Raw genomic sequence first — 26985 nt, forward strand, 5'->3', positions numbered from 1 at the left:
GGCATAATTTTCAATATGCTCAATCTATTTAAAAACTAGTAAAAAGCCGTTAAGTTCCACCGGACGGAACTTTGGATACCCACCACCTAGGGTATATATGTAAACCACCTTTCAACAAAATCCGGTGAAAATTGCATACCTTATGTCCCATAGCAGTTATAACGAAATATGTACGGATTTGGACCAAATACTAATAAATACAAGTCATTGTTCAATTGTGTATAACAATTGAACAATGAATTGAAGACAGATGTCGAAAGCCTAAGACAGTCCCAAATTTCAGCGAAATAGGATAATAAATGTGGCTTTTATGGGCCTAAGACCCTAAATCTGAGGATCGGTGTATATGGCAGCTATATCCAAATCTGGACCGATCTGAGCCAAATTGACGAAGGATGTCGAAGGGCCCAAAACAACTCACTGTCCCAAATTTCAGCAAAATCGGACAATAAATTGCGCCATTTATGGGCCCAAGACCCTAAATCTGAGGATCCGTCTATATGACAGCTATATCCAAATCTGGACCGATCTGTGCCATAATGCAGAAATATGTCAAGGGGCTTAACTTTACTCACAGTCCCAAATTTCGGCAACATCGGACAATAAATGCGCCTTTTATGGGCCTAAGACCCGAAATCGGAGCATCGGTCTATATGGCAGCTATATCCAAATCTGAACCGATCTGAACCAAATTGACGGAGGACGTCGAAGGGCCTACCACAACTCACTGTCCAAAACCGGAAAATAAATGTGGCTTTTATGGGCCTAAGACCCTAAATCGGCGGATCGGTCTATATGGGGGCTATATCAAGATATAGTCCGATATAGCTTCAAACTTATCCTTCTTATAGACAAAAAAAAAAGAATCTGTGCAAAGTTTCACGGACAGACGGACGGACATGTCTAGATCGTCTTAGATTTTTACGCTAATCAAGAATATATATACTTTATAGGGTCGGGAATGTATATTTCAATGTGTTGCAAACGGAATGACAAAATGAATATACCCCCATCCTTCGGTGGTGGGTATAATTAACAAGTAAAAAACGTTTCGTTCGGCCAGGCCGAACTTTGGATACCCACCACCTAGGGTATAAATGTGAACCACCTTTTGTCATAATCCGGTGAAGAATGCATTCTTTATGCCCCCATAGCACCTATATCGAAATATGGTCGGATTTTGACCAAATGCGGCTCGGATATTGAGTGGTCTAATAAGTACAAGTTATTGCTCAATTTTGTAGTACAAAATATTGGTCTTTTTGGTAGCTATATCCAAATATAAACCGATCTGAACCATAATCGACACGAATGTCGAAAAGCCTAACATAAGTCACTATCTCAAATTTCAGCGAAATCGGATCATACATGCGCCTTTTTTGGGGTCAAGAGTTTAAATCGAAAGATCGGTCTATATGGCAGCTATATCCAAATCTGAACCGATCTGGGCAATTGAATAAGGATGTCGAGTGCCATAACACAATTTACTGTCCCAAATTTCAGCGAAATCGGATAATAAATGAGACTTTTATGGGCCTAAGACCTTTAATCGGCGGATCGGTCTTTATGGGGGCTATATCAGGAAAAAGAATCTGTGCAAAGTTTCAGTTAAATATCTCTATCTTTAACTACTGTAGCGTGATTTCAACTGACAGACGGACAGACGGACGGAAATGTCTAGATCGTCTTAGATTTTAACGCTGATCAAGAATATATATACTTTATATAGGGTCGGAAATGGATATTTCGATGCGTTGCAAACGGAATGACAAAATGAATATACCCCTTCCTTCGGTGGTGTGTATGAAAAGAATGTACACATATATAACCATGACGTTAAATTAATTTATAAGTAAAGAAAAACTTCTAGAAACCCCGAATAACATTTTATATATCAACAAGTAAAAGCGTGCCAAGTTCGGCCGGGCCGAATCTTATATACCCTCCACCATAGAGCGCATTTGTCGAGTTCTTTTCCCGGCATCTCTTCTAAGGCAGAAAAGGATATAACAAAAGATTTGTTCTGCTATTGGAGCGATATCAAGATATGATCCGGTTTGGACAACAATTAAATTATATGTTGGAGACCTGTGTAAAATGTCAACCAATTCGAATAAGAATTGCCCTTTGGGAGCTCAAGAAGTAAAATAGAGAGATCGATTTATATGGGAGCTGTATCGGGCTATAGACCGATTCAGACCATAATAAACTCGTATGATGGTGGTCGTGAGAGAATCCGTCGTACAAAATTTCTCTCCTCTACAGGCTCAAGAAGTCAAGATCCCAGATCGGTTTATAAGAGAGCTATATCAGCTTATGAATGTATTTGAACCATACTTGGCACAGTGTTTGGATATCATAACAAAACACGTCGTGCCGAAATTCATTCAAATCGGATAAGAATTGCGCCCTCTAGAGGCTCAAGAAGTCAAGACCCAAGATCGGTTTATATGACAGCTATATCAGGTTATGAACCGATTTGAACCTTATTTGACACAGTTGTTGGATATGATAACAAAACACGTCGTACGAAATTTCATTCCAATCGGATAAGAATTGCGCACTCTAGAGGCTCAATAAGTCTAGACCCAAGATCGGTTTATATGGCAGCTATATCAGATTATGGACCGATTTGTTGGATATCATAACAAAACACGTCGTGCAAAATTTCATTCCAATCGGATAAGAAGTGCGCACTCTAGAGGCTCAAGAAGTCAAGACCCCAGATCGGTTTATATGGCAGCTATATCAAAACATGGACCGATATGGCCCATTTAAAATACCTACACTAATAAAAAGTATTTGTGCAAAATTTCAAGCGGCTAGCTTTACCAAGATCGGTAAGCTAGCTTTACCTCCACCATCCTATGGTGGAGGGTATAAAAATGAAAGGTATTGTTAGTGCAAAACAAGTAAATGCGTGCTAAGTTCGGCCGGGCCGAACCTTGGGAACTCACCACCATGTATTCTGCTAAAAATTTATGCAAACTTAATTTAGTTAAAGGGCATAATTTTATCCTACATATTAAACTTCTGTCAGACCAGCAAAATTAAAGCTTCTAGCAACCGAAGAAGGATAATCGAGAGGCCGGTTTACATCGGAGCTATATCTGGTTATAGACCGATTTGGACCGTACTTGGCACAGTTGTTAGAAGTCATAACAGAACAATACTTGCAAATTGTCCAAATCGGACAAAAATTGTGGCATCCTGGGGCTCAAGAAGTCAAATCGGGAGATTGGTTTATATGGGAGCTATTGTATATCAGGTTATAGATTTGGACCTTACTTAGCACAGTTGTTAGGGGCTCAACGAGTCAAATCGGGAGATCGGTTTATATGGGAGCTGCACTCAAATCTGAACCGATATGGGCCATTATGACCCATACTTTATGGGGTCGCAGATCAATATTTCGAGGCGTTAAAAACGTGATGAGTTGATTAGTATACCCCCATACTACGTTGAGAGTAAAAAAACTATATTTGTCACAAATTTTTGCAAGAAATTATCGCAAAAAACATGTACTTTTATCGTAAACAAAATTCAACGTTGTTCAGAAGATATGTTTACTTGGAGAAAATTCTTTTTTGTGAAACAATTTTTTTTTTGTGTCCCTATGGCGAAACTTTTTTAAAATTATCAATTTCCTAGTTAACCATCCGCCTACCACAATTAACCCATAACCGGTCTATACGCTTAAATACTCACCTTCCCTCTGTCTAGTGGGAGAGACACAAGTGAATAATTATTGGTCCGTTAAACGAATAATCGTTTGCGGTTATCGAAACACGTTTGCAATTAAAGAGTTTTTTGGTTTTACAACAAAAGAAAGGTATCTTATGAAGGGCACAATAAGCAGAGTTAGTTACATTCGATAAAACTTTGTTGAAGCGAAACGTTACATAGTTAAAATAAAAAAAAACAACTTCGTAATAAAAGTATTTTGTTTCCCCTAAAAATGTCTCCAACGATCTATTCTTTGCGTGTAGAGCATGAATTATGATAAAAAGTGTCAACGAAGTCGTTGCTTGTTTGTGAATTTCTCCATGAAAGTCAGAATACACTGAGCACTTTTCACTTTCACAAACTTCAGTGTACCACACACTGCTACTACAACAACAACAACAACAAACATTGAATCGATAGATACATATAAATTCGAACCAATTATGATGAAATTAGGCAGAGATATTCAATTAAAAATTTAATTCCTATTTAGTTGTGAGGAGATCTGTCGAACGTTGTAGCTACTACGGCCTTAGTAGCACAGTGATAGTGCTAGATGAGAATGTCGTGCAGACTTTTAAACGGTCGGTTGATGCTTTATATAATATAGATCGGAACCGATCTGAAATTCAACATTATTGTACAAAAAGACACGCATAAGTACGGTTCGATTGACAACTTATCATAATTCTGTCATATATGTGTGGTTTATTTAAATCTGAATCGATTTCTTCCAATAGGGTTCGACTCTCAATCGTTAAAGCCGAATTTCACAAAAACTCAATCAAAATTCGAATTGTATTTTGTACACGAATTCAGATGGACATGGTCAAGTCAAAACAGATTTTCCTCCTCTCCTATAGGGTGTTACAAACAAATTCGCTTAGTTGTAAAACAGTGGTGGGCACACTAACATATTTGTTTGCTTTGTAACAGTGTTTGTTTAAAGCAGTACTGGGTATAACATATAATGTTGGGCGTCTTTTAATACGACCCGTTTAAAAATTGTCCTTCTTTAGTTCAAAAAAAGGAGGTTAGGTTGAAAAGTGGGTGCATATATTGATCCGCCCCATGCCACTATGAACATTCACCTAAGCCAGATTGTTGTGAGCTCTAAATACAAAAAAAGGTAACCTCGAAAAAGAAAATCTAAGTTAGAAATTCCGTGCTAGTTACAAAGTCCTAAATTGTTTTCTATGTCACTCCCCTAAGATGGTTCATGTCTGGTATAGTATCCCCACCTTAGTGCCGGTATCTGTTAGACGCGAAAGCCGGGCAATGACAAAGGAAATGATTCAACGTCTCATTACCTTCCCCGCATTCCCTACGCATGCTATCACTTGCTGCTCCGATTTTACACAAGTGAGCTTGTAGTCCTATGTGTCCCGTTATGACACCAAAAGCTATACTGACCTTATGACTTCCCTTCAGTAATAGCCTTGTCTTCTCGCGATCTGGATCCCCCATAGGATTTTCGCCGTCCTACCGACCATTTAGCTGTTCCACAATGTTACATGCGCATTTCTCGCCCACGCCCTTAATTCGGACTGCGTTGACCAGAAAGGCTTCAGGTTACCAAAGTTTATGACGGAAGTCCTCTGGCCTTCACCGATCAGCAATCATCAAAAAAGTAAAAGCGCAATAAGTTCGACCGGAACGAACCTTATACACTATCCAACATGGATCATATTTGACACATTCTTAAAATGACTTTCAAATATATAGCAGCTTTATTAAGACCGATATGGATTGTACCTTTCATGACTGTTAGAGGTCGAAAAAATACCTCCAGAGGCTCAAGTTCGGATCATATGGAAGCTATATCAGGTTATGGGCCGTCTTAGACCATATTTGGCACAACTATTGGAAGTATTAACAAAATTTCATATATGAAGATCGGTTTATTCAGGTAAGGAACTGATTTGGACCATACTTGGCACAGTTGTCAGAAGTCCTAACCTAATGCAAAATTTCAACCAAATGTCATATGAATTCCGTAGTATAGAGGATCAATACGTCAAGATCCGTTTATATGGCAGCTACGTAAAAAATAAATAGGAAATATTTGTGCAAAATTTCAACCGCCTTGCTTTACTAATTGGAATGCTAGCATGCTTTCGACAGACAGACAGTCTTAAGGACATCGCTCAATCGACTCTGAATGTCCAGACTATGTAGAATATTTATACTTTGTTGGGCTTAGATCAATATTTCGATGCGTTACAAAGTGAATGACGAAATGAGTATACCGCCATCCTTTGGTGAAGGATATTAAACATAACTTAAACAATCATGTCGTTTGAAATTTGTATTGGCAAATTTTTATCTGCTTCTCTCTTTTAATAATAAGTTCACACTAAACTTTGAAATGGCATTGCGGTAAGCATTCAAATCTCTTGGCAATATTTGAAAACTTTGTGCATTTCTAAAGTGAACATTTTAATGAAAAACAAATAAGTTCGAAAAGTTCTATGTTAAGGCTTAAGATTTAATTTAAAAGAGATTTAAAAGAGAAGTTGCAACAAGCTACCCTCTGCTTTTCTGCGCTATACCCCCCAGATCGCATTTTAGACAAGCGCACGCCCCCTCAATTTTAAAATTGCTTCGCCAATGGTGTCCTTGTGTATGCTTATCAAACGCTTAACAAATCCCTTGAAAACAAATCACAACAAAAATCTTGGACAGTTTCTATGCTTAAGTAACTTGTTATCCCTCTTGTTGCCATTGTGACATTGAAATGAACAAAAACGGGGGAGATAACAACTAAACGAAGTAAAATGCAAGAAATCTGGTCGAGAGTTGAAATGAATTTGAAATAACTTTCAAATGGATTTAAATTACAATTATTCGCAGTTTCAAACGACTTAGGCCGCATGGGAAAAATGTCAAAGATAAACCGGATTCCTTACAAGTGCTGTGAATTTGACGACCTCATGAAGGGTCAGTATCCAACTTAAAAAAGTCGAATGCCAAATTAGATTTAAGCTAGTAAGAGTTAAATACCAACATGTAGATGAGCTGGGCTCTCTGATGGATATTTATATATAAGCAATGCCGAACATATTTTATTTGATTTTTTACAGTGTAAACAGAAAAACTTTTTACGCAATCTTCGTTTAAGGCGTGCGTGAAATATTTATGGCCAGTGTTGGTCTGAAGTTTGCTTAACACCACACTCTTTAAATACTTTTTCTCAACATTATTTTGCTGCTCGATGCAACCTAGCTTTTGTTATTAACATTGGAAACCCCTTATTTTTGCAAACAATTCAATCTCCTACATTATATTTTACTCAAACAAATACAGAAAATGTCTCACAAAGGATCTTAAAGTCTTAAATAAAAAACGTGCACAATTATGTTAACGATGTTGACAAAACAAAAAAAAAATGTGATAGCAATTCTCGGGGTGTCTCAGGGAATCCATAAGGCCAACTCGAAGAGGAAATACAACACAACAGTAATGCCATCATCATACAGCACCAGCACCAGCACCAAGAACTTTGCCACAACCACGCTAGCAAACAAAATTCAAATGCGAGTATTGTAATAAACGACAAGGACACTTTGTCCTTATTGTTCTTTGATGCACGTAGACGGGCGATGGACAAGGTGGTCGTGTTTGTAGTACGTCTGGGATTAATATGCGTTTTTCATAGATTCACAGAGGGTAATATAATCAGTAACGGATGTATTGATCAACAAATTTGTTTGATTCTGAGTTTTTGAAGATATCAAGTTTTGTTTTTGACTTTCTATTAGCCAAAGTATAGGATCGAAAAGGAATTTTGAATAGTAAATATTGACTCAATGAAGACATTTGTCAGTATCTTAGTCTTGCAAAACTTCTGTTCAAAACAAGTATGATGAAGCAAAAATCGGGGGGTGCAGACTGTGTAATAACCTGGACCTACGCTATAAGTGCAAATTGGATGAAATCAATATATGGACGCTATATCTAATTCCAAACTGATTTTGATTGACTTCGGCGTAGATGTTCTAATGGGTAACAAAACAGTCCGTACCAAATTCAGAGAAAATCCCTGAAAAATTGTAATAACTTCGGCTTCATAAGTGTAAACCGAACAATGCGAATATATGGGCGCTATATCTTAATTTGAACTGATTTTAACAAAATTCACTTGAGAGTCTTCATATCAATTTTTTTGTTATTTTAAATGGTGGTTTAATAAATCCTCAACTTTGCGTCTTTTGATTAAAAACAAAAATTTAAAATGGAGATCAAAATATCGGTGAAATCTAGGAAATTGAACTTGGGACAAGACAACTGTTAAAGACTCAAACTTGCCCAACAAATAAGAGCGTCTTTAAATGTTTATTTTTTTATATTATGGTACTAAGTTAAAAAAAAAGATTTTTTCAAAAATTAATAATTGGACAGTCAGCTATGAAGTAAAATACGAATCAATCAGCAATCAAAAATTAAAACGGTTGATCATGTCCATTAGTAAAAAAGGAATTAAATTTAAAGATAGCATCTTTTTTTTAAAGTTTTGGTTCTTTGACTCGTTTTCATTGCTAAAATCGCACGAATAAGGAAAAATATTAAATATTGGGCAAACTTTTTTTTCAAGGTACGATCGTTTATATGGGAGCTATAAGTAAATTTGAACCAATTTCGACCATATAACATACACATCGTGGAAGTCATTGAAGAAGACATTGTGCACAATTTTGAGCAGATCAGTTGATGAAAGTGCTTGTAAAGGGTTCAGAAAATTATTGACTACCCATTTTTGTCATAATGTTCTGGAATAAAAAGAAGTCGTTGAGGTTGACCCATCAATTCAACGTTTTGATCGCTCAAAAAGCCGCTGGTTTGAGCCGATGTGAGAGAGCTCGCAATATCATGGTCAACAATGATTCGTCTTCCCTTATTTATTTTTTTAAATTTCTCCCAAGACTTCAGACAATCAAATTGTGATGTACCACACAAGCGGAGCAGTCACCACATAATCGGGGGCTGAATTACCGCATACGTGATCGAGTACACTTTTGTATCGATTGTTTTCGAACAATTTTACTCGATCACGTATGCAGTACTTCGGTCCCTGTTTTAGCGAAGAAACAGGCGGCCATTTGCTTGGAAGTGGTTCTTCCACGAATAATTCGTTGAATTTGGTTCGACTTAGAAGACCCACATGTTCGATTGTAGTGGCTGGTTGGTGTGGGTTGCTATCTTTGGCTTTCCTTTTCCATTTGCAATCTCCGATCCTTGAGCTCGTCTCGAAAGAGAAACAAACAAGTAAAAGCGTGCTAAGTTCGGCCGGGCCGAATCTTATATACCCTCCACCATGGATCGCATTTGTCGATCCATGGTGGAAAAAAGGATATAAGAAAAGATTTCCTCTGCTATTAGAGCGATATGATATGGTCCGGTTTGGACCACAATTAAATTATATGTTGGAGGCCTGTGTAAAATGTCAGCCAATTCGAATAAGAATTGCGCCCTTTGGGGGCTCAAGAAGTAAAATAGAGAGATCGATTTATATGGGAGCTGTATCGGGCTATAGACCGATTCAGACCATAATAAACACGTATGTTGATGGTCATGAGAGAATCCGTCGTACAAAATTTCAAGAGACTCAAGAAGTCAAGATCCAAGATCGGTTTATATGACAGCTATACCAGGTTATGGACCAATTTCAACAATACTTGGCACAGTTGTTGGATATTATAACAAAACACGTCCTGCCAAAATTCATTCAAATCGGAAAAGAATTGCGCCCTCTAGAGGCTCAAGAAGTCAAGACCCAAGATCGGTTTATATGACAGCTATATCAGGTTATAGACCGATTTAAACCATTCTTGGCATAGTTGTTGGATATCATGACAAAACACGTAGTGCCAAAATTCATTCAAACCGGACAAGAATTGCGCCCTCTAGAGGCTCAAGAAGTCAAGACCCAAGATCGGTTTATATGACAGCTATATCAGGTTATGGACCGATTTAAACCATACTTGGCACAGTTGTTGAATATTATAACAAAACACGTAGTGCCAAAATTCATTCAAATCGGATAAGAATTGCGCCCTATAGAGGCTCAAGAAGTCAAGACGCAAGATCGGTTTATATGACAGCCATATCAAAACATAGACCGATATGGCCCATTTACAATACCAACCGACCTACACTAATAAGAAGTATTTGTGCAAAATTTCAAGCGGCTAGCTTTACTCCTTCGGAAGTTAGCGTGCTTTCGACAGACGGACGGACGGACGGACATGGCTAGATCGACATAAAATGTCATGACGATCAAGAATATATATACTTTATGGGGTCTCAGACGAATATTTCGAGTAGTTACAAACAGAATGACAAAATTAGTATACCCCCCATCTTATGGTGGAGGGTATAACAAAAATTGTAAAATTTAGTGATCTCACCTAAACAGGCAAAAAACTTGAAAAATTAAAAATTCGGCAGAGCCCGGCCAGGATTCGAACCTGGGCACACGGAGCAACAGCGTGAGCTATTGTCGTTGTCTTCGCGTTCGAAGCCATCAATACAACTTCCAACAGATGATAAAAATCATGTGTGGTACGGAAGAAGTGTAATTTACCACAGACAGAATGTCTACCATTACACAAAAATAAATATATTGGAAAAAGTACAGCTAATATGCAGGGTTGTCGAGCTTGGTTAATGTGGTAATTGTATCATAGATGCGTTTTCGCAATTAAATACAACTCAAATACAACATACCAAAGCAAGACTCTTGAAGACATCATAATTGACACGAGCCTTTTTTTGAGCGTTTGTCGAATTCGAATGCGGAATCAACGATAGCAAACCTTTTTCACGGCAAGGTGTTTATGCAATATCGAATGTTTGGTTGTGAAAGAAATACCAAAGGATCCTTCTATATTGCGGTATATCACACGTCGATTTTGTATTAAAGTTAACGCACGGCTTCAATGTTATCTGGTACAACGAGCGTTTTCGAACGACGAATTGGACTTCGAGCGATCGTCGGTCACGACTGCTTCATCGCCATTTAAAGATTGAAATTCGTCAATGTATTCTCGTCGTAACAGTCCACATCGAAAATTTCGAAAAATGGTCGCACGAAAGGTTCACGAAATTAATTCGATTTTTGTCAAATTAAATTTTTCAAATCACTGTCAACAACACAAATGATGGTCGTACGCCAGAAACTTCGGTGCGTAGCGATGGAAGGAAAACATTTAGACTACTTTTTGCAAGAATACCGGATCCGTGTCTTCCATTCTCCGTTTACTTGAATAGTTTAAATCCAGGAATTCCAAGCCCGCAAACCACTCATGCATGCACACACCCTGGCACACTGAAAAACAACGTTAAATCCCCTGCCATCAGATGCAATGCAATAATGCAAACTAATGCATTTCTTTTTTTTTTTCAATAGAAATTTATGATCATAGCCACATACCACAGATTATAATGGAAAACCGTGGTCTATGCATTTAAGCTTGTTTTCCCCATATCTTTGTACCGATCCCCTTATACATATTTGCTTTCCATTTCCTCCACACAATTGATGGAACATTATTTTTGTTTTTTTTTTATTGTTTTGACTTTGGTACGTGGCGTACGAAAATCATCATAAAATCAATTGCTATTACCATGGTCTTAAGTTGTTTTCTACGAATTCCCCATTTGACGGAGACATTCAAGTTTCCTTTCGTCCATCCATGCAAAGAGTACACGATTCCACGAAAGCAACAAGAAAAAATAAATAAATAAAAACGCATAATAAACAAGTAAAAGCGTGCTAAGTTCGGCCGGGCCGAATCTTATATACCCTCCACCATGGATCGCATTTGTCGAGTTCTTTTCCCGGCATCTCTCCTTAGGCAAAAAAAGGATATAAGAAAAGATTTGCTCTGCTATTAGAGCGATATCAAGATATGGTCCGGTTTGGACCACAATTAAATTATATGTTGGAGACGTGTGTAAAATGTCAGCCAATTCGAATAAGAATTGCGCCCTTTGTGGGCTCAAGAAGTAAAATAGAGAGATCGATTTATATGGGAGCTGTATCGGGCTATATACCGATTCAGACCATAATAAACACGTATGTTAGTGGTCATGAGAGAATCCGTCGTACAAAATTTCAGGCAAATCGGATAATAATTGCGACCTCTAGAGCCTCAAGAAGTCAAGATCCCAGATCGGTTTACATGGGAGCTATATCAGATTATGAACCGATTTGAACCATATTTGGCACAGTTGTTGGATATCATAACAAAATACTACGTGCCAAAATTCATTCAAATTGGATAAGAATTGCACCCTCTAGAGGCTCAAGAAGTCAAGACCCAAGATCGGTTTATATGACAGCTATATAAGGTTATGGACCGATTTGAACCATACTTAGCACAGTTGTTGAATATCGTAACAAAACACGTGGTGCAAAATTTCATTTCAATCGGATAAGAATTGCGCGCTCTAGAGGCTCAAGAAGTCAAAACCCCAGATCGGTGTGTATGGCAACTATATCAGGATATAGACCGATTTGAACCATACTTGGCACAGTTGTTGGATGTCATAACAAAACACGTCGTGCAAAATTTCATCCCAATCGGATAAGAGTTGCGCACTCTAGAGGCTCTAGAAGTCAAGACCCAAGATCGGTTTATATGGCAGCTATATCAAAACATGGAACGATATGGCCCATTTACAATACCAACCGACCTACACTAATAAAAAGTATTTGTGCAAAATTTCAAGCGGCTAGCTTTACTCCTTCGGAAGTTAGCGTGCTTTCGACAGACAGACGGACGGACGGACGGACGGACGGACGGACGGACAGACGGACGGACATGGCTAGATCGGCATAAAATTTCACGACGATCAAGAATATATATACTTTATGGGGTCTCAGACGAATATTTCGAGTAGTTACAATCAGAATGACGAAATTAGTATACCCCCCATCTTATGGTGGAGGGTATAAAAATAACAATAAAACTCGTCAGACTGATGTCGTCTGAATGGATAAATAAATAGAAAAACATGAGCAAATAATAAACTCTTTTTTTTTCTTCCTTCGTTCTAAGTGCTATGGCGGAGCTGACAGATTCGGTAGCAATGTAAGGACGAAAATCTTTGCTGTTGATTGAGGATTGGTCAAGGACAGTCACATTTACAGAAGTTTCCTTTCTATATAAATTTGGTGAAATAATTTTGGTAGTTGCCCGATAAGATACATAACTTAATAGGAAAGCTTAAAAAAAATACTTGATGTCAAGAAATAACAATTTTTCAGCCCATAACATTAAAAGTGTGATGAACTAATTTAATTAAGGAATTTAAGGAAAATTAAAACTTAATGAGATTTAACTCGTAAATAATTGAATTGGGTTATATGACCCTCTTTTCACTCTCATAACACACAATAATATAACATTTTTTACGGACCTTCACGAAATTTGGCACGAAGGATTCCCCTATGACACTTAGGTAAGGTTGAAAAGATGTTGCGGATATAAATCTACCCTTTGACACTACGCACACACACCTAAGCTAATAATAGGCTTGTTGTGCGCTATAAATACCAAAAAGTAACTTCCAAGTCCGTGCTACTCATAATATCCCTAATTGTTCTCTATTCGATGCTCCAGAGTCGGTTCAAAACTAGCATTGTGTACCCACCTAAGTGCCGAATTGTGTTAGACGCAATTGACGGGCAATTGCATAGGAAATGTTCCAACATCTTATCATCTTCCCCACATGAACTTCATATGATACGCATAAGAGCACTCGTAGTCTTTTTTGTTCACTGATTACACCGAATGCTATACTAATCTCCTTCTTACTTCGACTCTTAACATTACTGACGAATTATAAAGGAATCAGTTCCGATTAAGATAAGGCTATCACAAGCATATTGGAAGCCACCGTAGCGCAGAGGTTAGCGTGTCGGCATATGACGCTGAAGGTCAAGCTTCGAATCCTGACGAGAATATCTGAAAACAATTTCAGCGGTGGTTATCTCCTCCTAACGCTGGCGACATTTATGAAGTTCTTTACCATTGGTATAGCAGCTATGCAAAAACTTCTCCACAAACAGATGTTATACAGCGGCACACCGTTCGGACTCGGCTATAAAAAGCTTAAACTCGACGCGGATAGCACTCATTGATATTTGAGAAGTTTGCCTCTGTTTCTAAATGAAATGTACATGGGCAAATTTGCATTCGTCCGATTTTGAGCAATGCGGCAGGTACCATTCTGTTCTAACTATTGATATTTCTAGTGAATTTTATAAAAATCGGTTCAGATTAAGATGTTGCTCCCAATTATTTTTCCCTCTATTTTCACTTCAAGATCCTTTTTTAGACGCATTTATTACACAATCTTTTGCAAAATTTGCGTAATTATATCCTCTAGAACTACCACCATGAGTGGATTTAATCTACCACCGCAAAAAATGTTAGTTTTAATAGGAAAAAGATTGAAAAAATCTCACAAAAACGAAAATTGGTATTTAGGAATGAAATTAAATATTATCAATATTTAATTTATTTATGTTAATATAAATCTAATCAATGAGGTTCAGGATTGGAGGGTCTCCAGGGAGCATTCCTTCTAAAACCATCGCTGCATTAGGTTTAGAATAGTACGACCAGCGTCGAATCCGATAAGCTTCAGTAATAAGCTGTGAGCCAACTGGTCAAAATTCGGAAGACTACTCAGAAGAAGACTTGGCCTAGGTAATTTAGATTGTCCAAGCATAGAAGACATTGACGACAATGTCAACAAGATCACGACTGCACTAGTAGAGTCTCTCAAAGAAAGTTGTCCTTTTCGGGAAAGGAAATCAGCCCAAGAAAAACCCTGGATGACCGTGGAGATTCACGACATTAGGAATGAGGTCCGCAGACTTTTTACGTTACTACAAAAGGAGGCCGACTATATGGCGCCTCATCTGACCACTATTTTCGCAGCGTGCCTAGGACTTGCATATATTCCGAAAACCAGGCAGGAGGAAAGGGTGGTGTTTATATCCAAGCCCAGCAAGACAAGTTATGCAAAACCAAAGGCATACGGGCCTTACGTCCTTTCTTCTCAAAAGCATGGAACGCATTATGGATACCATGATAAAGAGTAGGACATCCAGCGAACTGCCTAAATACAAACAGCATGCCTATATCAAGCCATCGCGGTATAATCGAGGCGACGATAGGACATTTAGACGGAAAGGAAGAGGTTTCCGGTCGCATACCAGAGACGACACTTGAGGTCGAGTGCGAGGCACTGCTGCCGTCTGGAAGATCATGTTATACGGATGGATCAAAGCTAGGGGACAGAGTGGGCCTGTGGGTCTACATTGAGAACCCAGGGACTGAGATCTGTTTTAGGCTGGCTGACTATATTACGGTCGTGCAGGCGGAGATTAAATCGGACTAAGGGCGTGGGCGACAACGGAAATAGTCGGTAGGATGGCAAAAATATTATGGGGTGATCCCGATCGTGAGAGGACGAGGTTATTACTGAAAAGAAGTAAGAAGGAGGTCAGTATAGCTTTTGGTGTCATAAGAGGCACATAGGATTATGAGCTCACTTATGCAAAATTGGTGCGGCAAATGATAGCACGTTTAGGGCATGTGGGGAAAATTATGTCACGTTGGAGCGTTTCCTATGTCTTTGCCCAGCTTTCGCGGCTTACAGACAGCGGTACTTAGATGGGGACACGATACCAGATATAAACCAACTTAGGGGAGTCGTATGAAAAACAATTAAGGATTTCATAAGTAGCACGGAATTTCTAATTTAAAATGTTCTTTTTCGAGCTTACTTTTTAGTTTTTAGAGCGCACAACAATCCGATTATTGGCTTAGGTGTATGTCCATAGTGGAATGAGGCGGATTAATACATGCAGCCTCTTTTCAACCTAACCTAATCTAACATGAATGGGCTTTCCCCTCGTTGCAAAAGTAACACCGCAAATACAATTGGAGCCAATGTTTTATGCTGATGTGGTGTTTCCATTTTCGTCTAATTTCCACTCATAACACCGCCATGGACAAAGACGATGTTAAAAGTGGTGGTACCCGAAACATGAAAATGAATGAACGGGAATTCATACGGTCGCCACTAATATGAGTGTGCTGAGCATAATACCGCTTCAATGGCGGTGGCGATACACTTATGAGAATATACCACCTCTTGCAGTTCTCTGATAAATTAGGTTGCCCAAAAAGTAATTGCGGATTTTTTAAAAGAAAGTAAATGCATTTTTAATAAAACTTAGAATGAACTTTAATCAAATATACTTTTTTACACTTTTTTCTAAAGCAAGCTAAAAGTAACAGCTGATAACTGACCCGTTGTTCTTCAATAGAATGTTCACCGGCAAATTGGCTTGCCTACAGGTGCATCCAACGATTTTGAATTGAAAAGTTGTAGCAGCGAAAATTTTGGGCCATCACGAAATTTGGTACAGATTTATTTATTTCTAAATCACGTTTATATTCTTCCTTATATTATCTATCTTAGTACAGATTTGATTATAGCTCAGATATAACATCAAACTTGGTTCAGATATAGATATTGCATCCAAGGAATGAAATCGCTCAATTTACGTAAATAGTTTAGGTGTGGGGGGTATTAACAGTAACAGGAGGAGTATTCCCGACATTTGCCTTTCTTTACTTGGTTTATTATTTGTATAAAACACTCGAATAGTTATTAGCTTATTTTTAAAGACCTCTAACGGATTTTGTACGTATGGTTACATCATTATTTAATCCTTAATAGAGCATATTGTGATTTTACATTATGTTTCACAAAACTTCTGTTTTCTTCAAGTTCTGTTTTCCTCAAGTTCTGTTTTCATTCTGCCATCTCTTACTGAACATGTTGTAAAACTTTTCTGTTGTAGTTTTTAATGATGTTGATATTCAAATACTCGATGTACGTATGTAAGAATACGCAAACTTCTTGTTTGTTGAGTAAACCAGAAAGAGAAAATCTTATACAGTAATATCTCGGTTAACGTCGTGTTTAGTTCAACAAAAAAAAAAAAACTTCAATCGCCAATTCTATCTATGTAAGTTCAAATAACAGGAAGATTTTTCAAAAATTTTTCATTGCTCTAGAGGCATGAAACTTATATAAAGACAAACGAGACCGTTTTTGGTTTTTTGTTATTTTAGCGAATTAAAAAAAAACAAGTAAAAAGGCGTTAAGTTCGGCCGGGCTGAACTTTGGATACCCACCACCTCGGGTATCTATGTAAAGCACTTTTCATCAAAATCCAGTGAAATTTGCATACCTTATGTCCCATAGCAGTTATATCGAAATATGATCCGATTTGGACCAAATACTAATAAGTACAAGTCAATGCTCAATTATGTATAACAAAATATTGGTCTTTTTAGTAGCTATATCTAAAAGTAAACTGATCTGAACCATATACAACATGGATGTCGAAAAGCCTAAAATAAGTCAATGTGTCAAATTTCAGTTAAATCGGATTATAAATGCGTCTTTTTTGGGACCAAGACTTTAAATCGAGAGTCCCAAATTTCAGCAAAATCGGATAATAAATGTGGCTTTAAGGGGCCTAAGACCCTAAATCGGCGGATCGGTCTATATGGGGGCTTTATCAAGATATAGTCCGATAAAGCTCATCTTCGAACTTAACCTGCTTATGGACTAAAATACTCTTTGCAAAATTTCAGCTCAATATCTCTATTTTTGAAGACTGTAGCGTGATTTCAACAGACAGACGGACGGACATGTCTAGATCGTCTTAGATTTTTACGCTGATCAAGAATATATATACTTTATAGGGTCGGAAATGGATATTTCGATGTGTTGCAAACGGAATGACAAAATGAATATACCCCCATCCTTCGGTGGTGGGTATAAAAATTATTACATTAACATGAGATACCTTGAGAGTTAACTTCCGTTAAATCGTTATCGAAAGCAGATTTGTACCAATTTTAAAAAGTTTCGTCTTAAAGTCAAAACAAGTGAAAACGAAAAGTAGGCCGGAATATTGTATGCCATCCACAATTGATCGCATTTGTCAAGTTCTTTTTATAGACAAAACTAAAAAGAATCAAGCAACAAACTCCTTGGATTTTTATTTCCACCACCATAATAAAGGAGGTATATTATTTAGCCATTCCGTTTGTATCACATCGAAATACCAATTTCCGACCGATTCCGACATACTTTGTTATAGATTTGGAACATGGAGTTGCGCTTAACCAACCGGATATCTGGGTGGCTTAGCGCAACAGCGTAGGGTCTATATCAGAAAATGCTTGGATATAGCTGCCATATGGGCCGATTTGCAGATCTGGGATTTTAAGCCATAAAATCTTCATGTATAAACAGATTTCCTCGAAGTTTTAAACTGTAACTTCTTGGTACCTGTACCGAATATGATCCAAATCGGTCCATGCTTGAACATTGAAATAGATATAGTAGGTTTTTGGGAACCCTTCACCATGGATTCTGCTAAAAATTTAAAAAAAATAAATGATAAAAAAGTGCGGCTTGTAAAGGCTCAAGAAGTTATATCGGGAGATCGGTTTATAAGGGAGCTATATCAGGTTATAGACCGATTCGTACCGTTCTAGTCACGGTTGTTGAAAGTAGTCACAGTAGTTGGAAGTCGTTACAGAACCCTACATGCAAAATTTCAGCCAAATCGGACAAAAATTGCGGCTTGTAAGGGATCAAGAAGGCAAATCGGGAGATCGGTTTATATGAAAGCTATATCATATTATAGACCTATTAAGGCCGTTCTAGTCACGGCTGTTGAAAGTCATAACCAAACACTTAATGCAAAATTTCAGCCAAATCCGACAAAAATTGCGGCTTCCAGTTGCTCAAGAAGTCAAATGGGGAGATCGGTTTATATGGGAGCTATATCAGGTTAAAAATTGATTCAGACCGCACTTGGCACAGTTGTTGTAAGTTAGAACAGAACACTACATCCAAACTTTTAGCCAAATCGGTCAAAATTTGCGGCTTGTTAGGGCTCAAGAAGTCAAATCGGAAGATCGGTTTTTGATTTGGATCGTACTTGGTACAGTTGTTGAAAGTCATAACAAAGCACTACATGCTCAATTTCAGCCAAATCGGTCAAAATTTGCAGCTTGTTGGAGCTCAAGAAGTCAAATCGGGAGATCGGTTTATATGGGAGCTATATCAGGTTATAGACCGATTCAGACCGTACTAGTCACAGTTTTTGGAAGACATAACAGAACACTACGTGCAAACTTTTAGCCAAATCGGTCAAAATTTGCGTCTTGTTAGGACTCAAGAAGTCAAATCGGGAGATCGATTTATATGGGACCTATATCTAAATCTAAATCGACCTCTATCGTGATTCCGACAGACGGACGGACGGACATGGCTAGATCGACTCAAAACGTCGAGACGATCTAGAATATATGTTCTTTATGGGGTCTTAGACGAATATTTCGAGGTGTTACAAACGGAATGACTAGATTACTATACCCCCGTCCTATAGTGGTGGGTATAAATATATATACAGGGTGGTGGGTATCCAAAGATCGACAAGGCCGAACTTAACGCGTTTTTACTTGAGTTTTTAAATTTGGTTAGGAATTGCTTCCGGTATATGCTTAAGAAGTTAAGTCGGATGGTCTGTTTAAATAAGACAAAATGACACGAATGCAGACCACGGATGTTTGGATGTTGTACGAGTAATCACTGTGCCAAATTTTGGGGAAAATGGGATAAGAATTGCGCACTCTAGGGGCTTAAGAAGTAGAATTGGGAGATCAAATTATATGGGGCTAAAGACGGTAATGGACCGACTGAGTTTTAACTTTACAAAAATGTTGGAGTTTCTAAAAGAAGCTGGTTTGCAAAATTTCAGACAAATCAGAGCCCCTAGATGCTCAAGAAATCAATTCAGGAGATCGGTTTACATGGGGTCTTTATAAGGATACAGCCCTATATCAAGATCAAGAATACATATACCCGGAGTTGAATATTGCTTGATGTGTTATATGTAGTAACAAAACGAATATATCACTTCATAGAAAATTGAAAAATAAATAGTCAATTTAAATGTAGAGTAGCGGGAGCGGAGCCGAACTTATTTTTCTAATACTCATTCACAAAACAAACAAACAAAGAGGCACATCGAGGAAAATTGGGAATCCCGAAATTCACTAAACAAATAATGAACGACCACAATCAGACTCGCATATCAACAAAAAATTGGAATTGTTTGAAGTAGTGAACGAGAGCAAAAGAGAACGAGAGAGTTTTTGGTCTGAAACTACTGAGATGAAGTAAATCGAAGTTTATGGAAACGGTTTTTTTGACTACGTAAATCGAAACGATCTTAACCGAGACGACGTAAATCGAGGTATTACTGTATTATACAAACTAGTGGATGCAATGCACTGCAATGTGCTCACATCCTCGAGATGCTGTTTTTACAATATATTTGTAAAATAAAATATAAGATTATAGCACAAAAGAGTGCAACTTGGTGCAATGTCGTCTGGGCAAATATTTGCTTATTGTGTCTCAATGACTGGAAAAGTACAGATAAAGCTACTCATAAGTTTGCGGAAAACGACGTGTTGTTCAATGGCATTAAATATGTGTTGAATTACTTACTTATAACGGATAAATTGAAACGGAAGCTCTGTGTTTGGCTGGTACGAAAATCAATGCGACAGCGATAGATGCCTTGATCATGACGTTTGATATCCTGAAATATAAAAATAAAATAAATTGTCAGACTAAACAGTAAGAAGTATATGCAATTCTGGGACTTTAAAACAAAAGCATTATATATTGTATTTATGGCTTAAAAAATTGTATTGTTTTTAATATTCTGCACCATAGGATGGTGTTGGGTATAAAGACTGCAAAAACCACAAAATGTTTGTGACTCAATTAGTTTGTCAATTCATTGAAGTCATTTACTTTACCCTTACAAAATCGTGTGTTATATTAATTAATAATAAATTTATCTACAGAAACCATATATTTAAGAATTTTTTTTACCCTACACCACCATTGGACGGTTCGTCTTCTCTCTGTTGAAATGGTTCGCAGCATTCCATTAATTTCAGCACAAGATACTTTAAATATTACATGCTACTAAAGAATAATTCTTCCACAAAAAAAAAAAAAAAAAATCTAACAGAAACCAATTTCAATACGTTGGATAAGAAGTAAGACATTATGACATATGGAAAAAAAAGTTCGCAGAAATGAAAATAAGATAAAAACAAATAACCCTACACCACCATTAAGAAGTACACCGATCGAATCAGAGTCACCTTCTGATTCGATCTAGCAATTTCCGTCTGTTTGTATATGTTTGGTGAGGTTGAAATGAGCGTGCGGATATTAATCCGCCACTATGGACATACAACCAAGCAGGTAAGCCAGCTTGTTGTGCGCTCTAAATACTAAAAAGTAACATCGGAAATCTGAGTCAGGAATTCCGTGCTACTTACAAAATCCCTAATTGTTTTCCATACCACGTCCCTAAACTGGTTGATGTTTGATATTGTGTCCCCACCTATATGCCGATGTCTGCTAGCAGCTCAAACGTCTCATCATCTTCCCCACATCCCCTACACATGCTATCACTTGACGCACCGATTTTTCTCTAGCTTTAGGCCTTAACTCGGATTGGGTCGACCCGACGAAAGGCTTGGGATTTATCAAGTTTATTGACGTCAGTCCTCTGGCCTTCACCGCCAAATCGTCTGCTTTTTCATTCCCTCTGCCCGGCACCCAAACGATGCGGATCGTGCTTTCCCCAGTTTACTGTGCGTAAAGATGTTAACACTCGACGTCCTCGCGTTATCACCACACCACCTCAAGCATTCCATGATGGCCCAGATGTCCGTCTGCAGTACCGTTTTAGGGTTAGTCAATCTAAAACAGATCTCAGTCCCAGGGTTCTCAATATAAAGGGTGATTTTTTTGAGGTTAGGATTTTCATGCATTAGTATTTGACAGATCACGTGGGATTTCAGACATGGTGTCAAAGAGAAAGATGCTCAGTATGCTTTGACATTTCATCATGAATAGACTTACTAACGAGCAACGCTTGCAAATCATTGAATTTTATTACCAAAATCAGTGTTCGGTTCGAAATGTGTTCAAATTTTGACAAATTTTGTTCAGCGATGAGGCTCATTTCTAGTTGAATGGCTACGTAAATAAGCAAAATTGCCGCATTTGGAGTGAAGAGCAACCAGAAGCCGTTCAAGAACTGCCCATGCATCCCGAAAAATGCACTGTTTGGTGTGGTTTGTACGCTGGTGGAATCATTGGACCGTATTTTTTCAAAGATGCTGTTGGACGCAACGTTACGGTGAATGAACACATTTCGAACCGAACACTGATTTTGGTAATAAAATTCAATGATTTGCAAGCGTTGCTCGTTAGTAAGTCTATTCATGATGAAATGTCAAAGCATACTGAGCATCTTTCTCTTTGACACCATGTCTGAAATCCCACGTGATCTGTCAAATACTAATGCATGAAAATCCTAACCTCAAAAAAATCACCCTTTAGATGCCCACTCAGTCCTCTAGCTTTGATCCATTCGTGTAGCACGATTTTCCAGATGCTTATACCTTGTTTCGTCATTCCAATACTGTTCCACAAACAGCATTCGACCACAAGTGTCGTCTCAGGTATCTGATCGGAAGCCCCTTCTATTCCTTTAAGGTTTTCTATCGATGCCTCGATAATACTCCCATTCTCCCATCCCTTTAAGTCTCATCGTCGCAGTGGCTGCCTTATCTTAATCTGTATGTCTATGGGTCAAATATCTAGAATAGTCTTCAGATGGGTGGGTGTTCATCGCTCCGCCTACGCCAAGACAACATGTTGTCTTATCCTTATGTTTAACTTTTTCTCCATCGCACTCCACCAAACTATTGAGGCGTAAGTAAGTTTTGGCCTAATCACGTTCCTGTAGAGGCAGTGGACTATCCTCGTATTCAAGACCCATTTCAAGCAGACGGTCCGTCTACATAGTGCCCAACATCTGTAAGCCTTGTCGGTACACTCCTGAATCTGACATCTCCAATTCAGTTTCGTGTCCAATATCACTCCTAATTTGCCCTTTTCAGATGTAGAAATCGTTCTATTGAGAAAACGTGGTGCGTCAAATTGTTCCACCTTCGTCTTTCTCGTGAACAGGTAGATTTAAGTCGTCTCTGGTACAAAGTAGAGGACGCAATTTTTGTCCGATCATCTTCAAATTTCGTACAGACCAAGAGAGAAAGCCTTTTGAAATTTCGAAGAAATCGGTTCAGATTTAAATAGAACTTCCACATATATGTTCGTCCGATTTGAACTAATATTTCAGTAATATGATCATTTGTTAACCGATTATAACGAAATTATGCACAAAGGTTTCTATTCTCTTTCTGTACTACTGGCAAGTTTCAACGAAATCGACCATTGTCAACCGATTTTCTCTAAATTTGACGGGAATTATTTTCTTCTGACTCTCGACATTACTGGTGAATTTCATAGAAATCGGTTCAGATTATACCGCCCTTTTATACTTCGCCCGTTTTTCGCTTCTGGAGCCACTTCAGGCACATTTATTCACGAATCTTCCCAGATTTATGCACAACCTTCTTCTCAACGTCTACCACGATCGGTTACGATTCAGACATAGCACCCATTATAAAATGGGATCAGTTTTATATTTAGCTATTTGCACATAAAGAGCGGTATTTTAAAATTTTGAACACATTTAGTCGAAATTTGTTATCGATTGATTTATAAGCCATTTGAGAACCTCCACCGAATTCTATCAAATTCGTTTCAGAATTAGAAAAGGCTCCCAATTTCCACTTATAGGATAGGTGTAGGGTATTATATAGTCTGCACCGCCCAACTTTTACCTTCCTTATATGTGCTACATTCTTTTATGGAAATTATTGTTGTTTTTTTCGTTCACTATTTCCCAGTTGCTCTAAATCTAAAACCACTTTTTGGATTTTTATGGCCACCATAAATGTTTCTAATTAAATTTAAGCACCAATCGCATGTTTGGTATACTTTGCTTAATATACTCATTAAATTGCCACATAATGCAAATATTTATTTGTTGTTTACTTAGAAAATCGTAAATACAGACACTGGGGCGAACACCGAAACCCAAAACAAACGTTCAGATACATACGTATGAAAACAAATATGGCGTTTGCTAAGTACGTAACTCCAAACCAGGGCAAACAGACGATAGGGAAAAATATGGCTGGAGAAGGCATATACGCGTATAGATAATGTGCTGCCACAAAATTTGTATTAGATTTATCAAACAATCGTTAAATAACACCACAAATAAATACAATGCTATATGTAGGATCTAAACACGTATATGCATACACCTACACCCACTATTACAAATAAAACTGGCTTAATATGAAAATATGTGAGTTGCGTTCAGTGTTGCCACTCATGATAAAGAAAAAAATTCTACGTCTGCCTAGCCTTCTCCGTCTTCCCACATTTTTTTATACCCTCCACCATAAGATGGGTATACTAATTTCGTCATTCTGATTCTAACTACTCGAAATATTCGTCTGAGACCCCATAAAGTATATATATTCTTGATCGTCGTTACATTTTATGTCGATCTAGCCATGTCCGTCCGTCTGTCCGTCCGTCTGTCTGTCGAAAGCACGCTAACTTCCGAAGGAGTAAAGCTAGCCGCTTGAAATTTTGCACAAATACTTCTTATTAGTGTAGGTCGGTTGCTATTGTAAATGGGCCATATCGGACCATGTTTTGATATGGCTGCCATATAAACCGATCTTGGGTCTTGACTTCTTGAGCCTCTAGAATGCGCAATTCTTATCCGATTGGGATGAAATTTTGCATGACGTGTTTTGTTATGATATCCAACAACTGTGCCAAGTATGGTTTAAATCGGTCTATAACCTGATATAGCTGCCATATAAACCGATCTTGGGTCTTGACTTCTTGAGCCTCTAGAGTGCGCAATTCTTATCCGATTGGAATGAAATTTTGCACGACGTGTTTTGTTACGATATCCAACAATTGTGCCAAGTAGGGTTCAAATCGCTCCATAACGTTATATAGCTGTCATATAAACAGATCTGGGGACTTGACTTCTTGAGCTTCTAGAGGGCTCAATTTCTATCCGATTTGGCTGAAATTTCGCAAGACGTTTTTATTGTTACTTCCAACAACTATGTCACAAAAGTACAAGTCGGTTCATAACCTGATATAGCTGCCATATAAACCGATCCGGGATCTTGACTTCTTGAGCCTGAAGAGGTTGTAATTATTATCCGATTTGCCTGAAATTTTGTAGGACGGATCCTCTCATGACCATCAAAATATGTGTTTATTATGGTCTGAATCGGTCTATAGCCCGATACAGCTCCCATATAAATCGATCTCTCTATTTTACTTCTTGAGCCCCCAAAGGGCGCAATTCTTATTCGAATTGGCTGACATTTTACACAGGTCTCCAACATATAATTTAATTGTGGTCCAAACCGGACCATATCTTGATATCGCTCTAATAGCAGAGCAAGTCTTTTCTTATATCCTTTTTTGCCTAAGAAGAGATGCCGGGAAAGGAACTCGACAAATGCGATCCATGGTGGAGGGTATATAAGATTCGGCCCGGCCGAACTTAGCACGCGTTTACTTGTTTTTTTTTAGTTTCGTCAATTTTATATTCGTATACCTGAAAAAATGTTACTAAGAATTTTTCTAAAAAATTTTTTTTAAAATTTTTTTTCAAATACATTTTTTACATATACGCACCCTCCCCCTTACCCAAACTTTCAGAAACGCCAGATCTCGGAGATGGGTGGTGCGATTGAAGCGAAATTTTGTAAATAAAAATTTGGTGTCCAAATTTCGGATGGGGTACCTAGGGGGGCCGCCCCACCCTAAAACCTACCAAACATATATTTACACCAATCACGACAGTATGGGACTCAAATGAAAGGTATTTAGGATAAGAAAACGTATCTGATATCCATTTGTCGAACCAAGTGCTAGGGGGACCACCCCAAGCCCCAAAATACCCCTAAATCGTACATATTTACCGACCATGGCAATATGGGACTCAAATGAAAGGTATTTGCGAGTAGAATACGAATCTGATATCCAAATGTAGGACCACGTTTCTGGGGGTCCGTTCCTTCCCCATAACACCCCCCAAACAGGACTTATTTACTGGCCATGGGAATATGGGGCTTAAATAAAAGGTATTTGAGAGCAGAATTAGAATGTGATATCCAAATATGGGACCAAGGGTGTGGGGGGGGCCGCTTCTCCCCAAAAACCTCCCCCAAAGGGGACAAATTTACGATCATAGCCACATGGGCCTCAAATGAAAGGTATTTGGGAGTAAACCACAAATCTGATATCAATATTCGGGAAAAGTATATATGGGGATACACCGCCCCCACAACACCACCTAACCCCCAAAACACCCCTAAATCGGACATATTTACCTACCATGGCAATATGGAAGTCAAATGAAAGGTATTTGCGAGTAAAATACGAGTCTGGTATCCAAATGTGGGATCACGTTTCTGGGGGGTGGGGACCCCTTCCCTAAAACACCCCCCAAACAGGACTTATTTAGTGCCCATGGGAATATGGGTCTTAAATAAAAGGTGTTTGAGTGTAGAACCAAGGGTGTCGGGGCCGCCTTTCCCCAAAAACCTAACCCAAATGGGACAAATTTACGACCATAGCCTTATGGGGCTTAAATGAAAGGTCTTTGGAAGTAAAGCACGAATCTGATATCTATATTCGGGAAAAGTGTCTATGGGGCCACACCACCCCCAAAACACCACCCAAATAGGAAGTATTTGCTGACTTTTGCAATATGAGGCTCAAATAAGAGGCCAACTCACTGAGTGGCCGCCTATCCCCCAAAACACCCCCTAAGCCGGTCATGTTTGCCGACTATGGAAATATGGGGCTCAAATTAAAGGTATTTGGGAGTAGACCACGTATCTCTTACCAAGAAGGCGCAGCGGAACGGACCGGAGTCAGCTAGTCTTATATATAAAATTGAATTTGTTGTTCCGTATAGACTAAAAAAATTACTTTGAAATTTTCACAGATTGTATAGGTTGGTCTGGAAGGAAACATAGGCCATATAAGTTTTTGATATCGGGCGGGCGGCGCACCCTCTCCCTTACCTAAAAAGTACTACACAAAACTAAAAGTGGACCGATCCGGGACTCAAATGGAAGGCATTCA

General features: G+C 38.3%; 1 protein-coding gene across 2 annotated transcripts in view; it reads right to left on the reverse strand.

The window, feature by feature from the left end:
* LOC106090264 (neural cell adhesion molecule 1) overlaps positions 1-26985 on the reverse strand; it is a 782082-nt gene that overhangs the window by 320228 nt on the left and 434869 nt on the right. For both annotated transcript variants that reach the window (XR_009397497.1, XM_059364284.1), the window contains exon 4: positions 20356-20449. Coding sequence is in view for 1 of the 2 variants with exons in the window: in XM_059364284.1 (XP_059220267.1) it covers positions 20356-20449 (94 nt within the window). In the remaining variant the exon portion in view is untranslated. The remainder of the gene's footprint in view (positions 1-20355; positions 20450-26985) is intronic.

Source organism: Stomoxys calcitrans, chromosome 3 (assembly GCF_963082655.1).
Source record: "Stomoxys calcitrans chromosome 3, idStoCalc2.1, whole genome shotgun sequence".
Lineage (NCBI taxonomy): Eukaryota > Metazoa > Arthropoda > Insecta > Diptera > Muscidae > Stomoxys > Stomoxys calcitrans.